Raw genomic sequence first — 6,484 nt, 5'->3', positions numbered from 1 at the left:
GCAGGAAGGTAGAATCCTGGTCCGGGTTCAGCCCACTGCTGCGTGTCACATGAGTTAGTCACAGGAAGATCTTTATGCTCCAGGAAAACCTGGAACCGAATTTTATAAATAAGTTTTTCAAGGAACTTGTTCTGTTCAGTCTCTGAAATACTAATCTTTCTGAAACTGTAAAATAATGGGTGTCGCATTGAGTCCCTATGAAAAAGGTCATCTTCAGGACAAAATTCTAATTGTTTTGAGAAAAGTATTGATATGTAGCTCCTGGCTTTGCCTCGATACTGAAACCAGGTCCCTTCATATTATTGGATGTACGCAAATGCAAGAAATGATTTTAAGTGTTTCAGAGACATCAGTCAGTTATCAAGAATCCCTTGGCTTTTTGCATAGACCATTAATCTATTGTACATAGTTGTGCAGAAAAATAGATACAATATACATTATTTGACTAAACTGCAGTTTGATTCTTGACTCTTCATTTTTGATCTCTATTACAGAATAAATTGACTTTACCTGTAGTACATTTGGTATAGCACTGTAATCACGCTTCTCCCCAGAGTTGATCACCTGTGATTGATTATTAATTGTGGGTGGGTAGTTTGTCATGCCATGAGGTTCTTCATTAATGCTAACTGGATCAGTAAGTAGTGAGCATTTTGGTTTCAAAAGTGCAGAAGTTAGTGTTGTGCGGTGTAATTTATATTTTTACATAGATAACATTAAAGAAGATTCCCCCCCTACCTGGTTTGTAAAGATAAAGTGGGTTTTAAATCTTTGTGTTTAAATGCGCAGGTTGTTGAAAATCTGTGGTTTCTGTTGAGGGGAGCTCTCTAACAACTGCTTCACTCCTGCAGCTCAAAGGGTTGTAATCTTTTTTTTGTTCTCCAAAGAACAACTTGTATTATGCTTTGGTCTTGCTCCAGTGTGCAGGCTAAGAGTCTTTCAGAAAGCTAGAGATTCTGGGCAGACTCTCTGGCATTCGAAACATTTCCACCCACGCTCAGGTACCATGTAGTTGGACTTCATACGTCAGCAGCGTAAAGTTAAAAGGCTCATCAGCACCTACTGGTTGGGCAAGCACAACTGGGAGGTGCTGTCTCTACAGCATCTTTCATTTCTTTTTATGTTGCTGGTCGTCATAGGTGAACATATCTTCAGGACATATGTCTTGTGTTCATTTCCTGCAAGCTGACAAGAAGGAACGCATGTTGTTTGATCTCAAAAGTACTTCCCCTTTCCTTTGCTACTCCATTTCAGAGTAACGGTTGTTTTATGTAAAAGTTGCATTGTGATTCTTGCAATGTTTTGAAATGGATTCTTCTCAGGTAATTGTTCAGATTTTTTTGTGTTTTTTTTTTTTCCTTTGCCAAGCTCAATAAATTGATTACAGGACTTACACCTAATGTTGTTCAGGAGTATGTTAAACATAATTTCAATATTTGTTCTGCAGAGGCCTTCACCACGAAGAAGTAACAGCCCCGACAAATTTAAACGTCCCACTCCTCCTCCTTCTCCAAACACGCAGACCCCAGTGCAACCACCTCCGCCACCACCTCCACCACCAGTGCAACCTACGGTCCAATCTGCAGCATCGCAGTCAGCCACTTTTCAACATTCAGTGCATCCCTCCTCTCAGCCTTAGTGCATGTGCTCAGCAGTCTGTATGTCAGAAGTGGACTCATAACATGGAACAGTTTACTAAAAGCCAAAGGCTTACTTGGCATATTTGGATTTGACTTATTTGCACTGAGGTTATATAGGCTTCACTGTTAATTGTGTTGTAAACGTTTGTATAAAATGCAGCCAGTGTTGTGGGTCTACAACACTAACTTAACAAAGTTTTCCATCAGTGTTTACTTGAACTACATGTATGTCCATTCTCTGGCTGGAACATTTGCTACTCTGTTCGGTAATACGGCATTACGTCGTTTTGCTTGGCTCCAAAGCTTCATTTTCCTGGCTTTTAGGTTTGTAAAATTAAAGGGATACCTTTTTATATTTTTTCATGACAATTTGCAGAAAATTAAAGGCATGATGGGCTATATGATAAATTCTGAAATATTACAGTGTTTACCAAGCTTATGGAGAATCAGCACTACGTTTCAGTCATTTGAAATAACAGCTTCTAGTGCAAAAGTGAGTCAGACACCCTAATCAGTGCCCAAGACACATAGTCTATTGTGTTACGTAGTAAATAAGCTTAATTCAGCACACAGGACACATCCATACTTCTCCTGTTTAAAAGCACCTCAAACGTATGGTACAGCCTGAATTTTGCGGTGAGGGAACTGGCTTGTTGGAGTCTGTGGAATGTACAATTCATGGACCTTAAGATTTGATGATTTCACTTGACATTTACGTTAACCTGTAAGCTGCCCATACTGTGTGATCTGTCACAATTAACTTCGGTGAGTGTGGTCTTGCCCACAGGTTACTGATAGCTGATTAAAGTGTGCTCTTTTGATTTTTTTGCTGCAGAAGGCAATGTGATTGTAGAGAACAGCTGATGATAATTTTTTTCTTGTTAAAATATATTAATTGTGATTCCCCTGAAGCAAAGTTTGAACAAGTATTCTAAATGTTCAAAAGTCTGTTAGAAAATAAGATACAAGATGAGCATATAGGAATATATTGGTGTAACAGCCAAAATGTTGTATTGCTTGGTAGAAACAGAGTACAAGAAAGTAGCACAACATGGCACTAATGAATGCTTATTTAGCAGCCTAAGCCGGTACAATGTATAAAGAAATGTATTCTGAATACATTCTTTCCATTCATTTAGCACAAATAAATTGGTTTCACTTTGCAGTGGAACAAAGTGTCACTTCTTGATATTGACATCTTACTCAGTTACATTTTTCCTGAGGTTCCTGTTGAGTACTGAGGTTTATATATTATTGATAATTTTAAGTGGTTTACCTCATATGTATGTGGATCTGTGGGCCATGGAAAATGACAAGAGAATGTTTATTTTATGAGAATATGTATCTGGCTATAATCAGAGCAGAACATGAGTAATTTATCTTTTGTTTACAAAAGTTTGTTTGACATGCCTAATGCTTTATTAAGGCCATTTTTAAGAAGGAAGTACAGCATTCTGGTAGTATACTAACACTTGTACATATATTTTCATGTTTGCCGCTCACGTATTCAGTAATAATTGCAAACTGAAAATCTTTATAAAATTAGTAATCTAAATCAAAATAGTAAGTTAAAATAATGTTGTAAAAGGTTCTGCTTAAGGCAAAGCTAGAATTTCTTCACTGTAGCTATGTAGTTTCAGCTCTGAGAGAATTTAGAGAAATGCATATATAGTCTATTACACTTCTTAAACCAATATGGGATCAAGTGCATTATCAAATTACATTAGTTATGGTAGTGACTCTCCAATCAAGTGATTCTCAAGATTGTGGCAGACCTAAAATTTGACCATTTGAAAATAATTGCTTCCATTTGAAAATAATTGACCATAGCAGATGCTCACCTTTCCATAGAGGAAACTTAGCTGTGAGCATTGTAATTAAACAGAGCTCCTGAATCAGTGGTAGGATTGCGTGTGAGAAAATTACAGTCAGAGGTGTGACTAAGGTCAAGATAGGATTGGTTTAGTTTGACGCTTGCCTTTTGTAAACATAAGACGAAGGAAAAAATATATTATTTTATAAGTAGGATTCCAGCTCAAGTATACCACTATTTGAAATGGTGCCCTCCTTTCTGAAGTGCTTTGAGATTCTTGGACATAGGGTGAGCTCATAGCGGTGGTAGTATAAATGCTGGGGGGGAGGCGGGAAGGCCTTTGACAGTGTTTTTTTAAGAGCTTAAAACGGAAAATTGCCTAGAATAATTTATGTTTGAGGCATATTCCAAAACTGAATTTGTGTAACCGAAGTTCAGCTGCTGTTATAAAGTGTCTTAGTGAACTCTCCTTATTATTCCAGTGGGACTGTTACCAGAGGAAAGTAAAGAACTGACAAATGTATACTAAATCTTGAAAGTGTAACAAGGCGCTAAATTGGCCTTACCTAACTAAGAACGTTGAACAAACATTTGCTTGCAATCAGAAGTGTTAAACTCTATTTGTAGACTTTTTGGATAAGATGAGAAATTGTGCACAACCATCTCCTAATAAATGTAAATGGATTTTCAGTGTTCCTTGTGAATTATAGTCATGAATTATGATTCCGCAGCTGTGATTTTATCATAATCTCCTATAGACTGGAGAAACTCGCTTGACAGTGAGGTCCAGTTTACTATGAGGGCTTAAGTGCTTGGTGGCTTTATCTGAGAAGCACCTGGATGGGTTTCTGTTGTCCTTTTCATTACTAATGCCTGTCAGTTGCACACTGCATCATCGCTAGTTGTGTAAGGCCACAGAAGCAATTTTTAGCTGTGATGAGCATTTTGTGAGTGTACCCCTTCAGAGCTAAAGGTTTAAAAAAAATTAAATATATCTTTTAGCTGTTTCAGCAATGCTTTCCTCTCTGACAATCAAGCAGCTTTCTTTTTACTTTTTCTCTCAAGGGATCTGGCTTGGACACTGAATGCAGCTGATATTCTGTAGAGCATTGAGAGTTTATTTTATCCATGATTTGTTCCAGAGAAGTTCTTTGGAAGAAGAGGTGGACTATTCGGAGATAGTCTTCCAACTAACAGCCAGATAAGATTGTTTTAATTACATGTACTCTTCTGAGAGCATATTCCCAAGGGCAGAAAGGACTGTCAGAGTTTTTCAAGAAAGTGTCAGTACTTTTCTATTGGCAGTCGCTGTGCTGGAGCTGAACAGATCAGGATTCCTTTCCTGTTAAAATGTTCGTGTTCAGGAATCTATCTGCCTGGGTGGAATCCCTGTGCATTTCAGCTGAATGAAAAATGCAGTCTTGGAAGCAATGAAAATGAGAAAGCTTCCTGGGATCTGTGCAAGTTGCACTGCCGACAGGAGACAATATAGACTCCGCATATTTTGTTAAATAAATTGAAACTGATCACGGGGACAAATAAAAGAGCCTTGAATACTTTGTCAATCAAAGAACGCAGTCTGTCATCCTCAGTATTGATTACATTGATTATACTAAGAGGATGCATCCAGGGACCTTGTTTAAGTCTTGTAGTGCTTTTTCTAATCCTAATGCTTAGTTTTACAAGCAGTATGAGTTCTAATACTGTCAACTCTTTTTGATGTTTCCTTTTTGTTTCAGTCATGGCAGTCTATTTCTTTTTGATCCTTGGGATTCTACAGAGCATGGACTATGCAGAGCATATTTCTCCAGTTCAAGCCATCTCATAAGAAACCAGAAGGTTTATGAGTGTAAGCTATAAAATTATAATACATGCGTATGTTACAACAACCTCCTTGAGGGGAAAGATCTGTCCTCTTGAACAGAGAGAAAACAGAGCCCCTATTACCAAATGAACTGTATGCATAGAGACAATCTGGTTTCCTCAGTTCCCTGAGGAGCTGAATTCCTCTCCCAGCCCTTTTCGGATTCGGACTAGAGTTCTTAATCTTTTAATTTTTTTTTAAATTCCACATCTCACTGTAATAAGTGCTCAGGATATCCTTCATGTTTCTTTTGGGTAGTAACCACTAGTCCCAGTACAAATAGAGGTTAAGAGTCATTGCCAGTTTGTGGACCGGAGGAAGTCACTGAATATGCCAGACCGTGGCCTTTACAATGCAGTCATAGTTCAAGTGGGAGTTTGTGCTCATACCATGATTTTTTTTTTAAGCAGCTGTTGCTGTTCTTGTATTAGTAGAGTGCCCTGAAGAGGAGATAAAGCTATGGAGTTTGGCACTGCATTAACAGACAGCTGCTATGTTACGGAGAATAGTGCTTGTTCCTATTCAACTAGTTAGGCTCCAAAGAAAAGTACTACCTCATCTTTATGTTGGGATGGTGTGGCCGCAGGGTCAGGAGAAATGTCGTAGCTGTGCTAGTTTTTGTTCTGCATGTATTACCTGGATAGGAGTCTTTCCTCACTGGAACTGGCCTCCGGAGGTTATATAGCTTTTGTGGAGGAGGAGTGAGGTGTTAGGACAGATGGTTGAGTTTAAGAAAACTGTGTCCCTATAGTAAATTGCTGCTCAGAGTACTCTTTGGCTAGGCCTGGGAATTGCCTGTACTAAAACTACAATTTTTTTTCTGTGTGGTTTCCTTTCAAAAAGTGCTGTATTGCAGTTCTTTAAGTTCCTGGCATTGGTTTCTTGTTTAAAAAAAAAAAAAACCAAACCAAAACAAAAAACCAACAAAAAAAGCAATTCCCCTTTCCACAGAAATATTGGAAGTAGTCTTCTACGTGCAAAGGCGGGTTTTCTTACGATATAAATTAATACTGTATCTATAAACGAAGGTGTTTTATTCTAGTGGTAAAACCTAAGCTGTCCAAGGCACTTTAGTTTGTGATTGCTGACTTTTGTTTTGGCAGGTGTTTCAGATGAAATCTAAGCCTCCTGTGGAGGAAGAAAAAAAATCACCTGACAGCTGTAGAC

The 6,484-nt window shown here is 38.2% G+C and overlaps 1 protein-coding gene across 1 annotated transcript in view; it reads left to right on the top strand.

Moving 5' to 3' along the window:
* The window catches only part of CCDC6 (coiled-coil domain containing 6), a gene marked incomplete at its 5' end in the record, with an annotated part of 31,279 nt that extends 27,134 nt beyond the window's left edge, over positions 1-4,145 (top strand). Inside the window, one exon of the mRNA XM_009574873.1 lies at positions 1,448-4,145. Within this exon, the coding sequence (XP_009573168.1) occupies positions 1,448-1,639 (192 nt within the window). The remainder of the gene's footprint in view (positions 1-1,447) is intronic.
* Between the last annotated feature and the right edge of the window lie 2,339 nt (positions 4,146-6,484).

Source organism: Fulmarus glacialis, unplaced genomic scaffold (assembly GCF_000690835.1).
Source record: "Fulmarus glacialis isolate BGI_N327 unplaced genomic scaffold, ASM69083v1 scaffold30503, whole genome shotgun sequence".
Taxonomy (NCBI): Eukaryota; Metazoa; Chordata; class Aves; order Procellariiformes; family Procellariidae; genus Fulmarus; species Fulmarus glacialis.
This window is presented reverse-complemented; position numbering and strand designations above follow the sequence as displayed.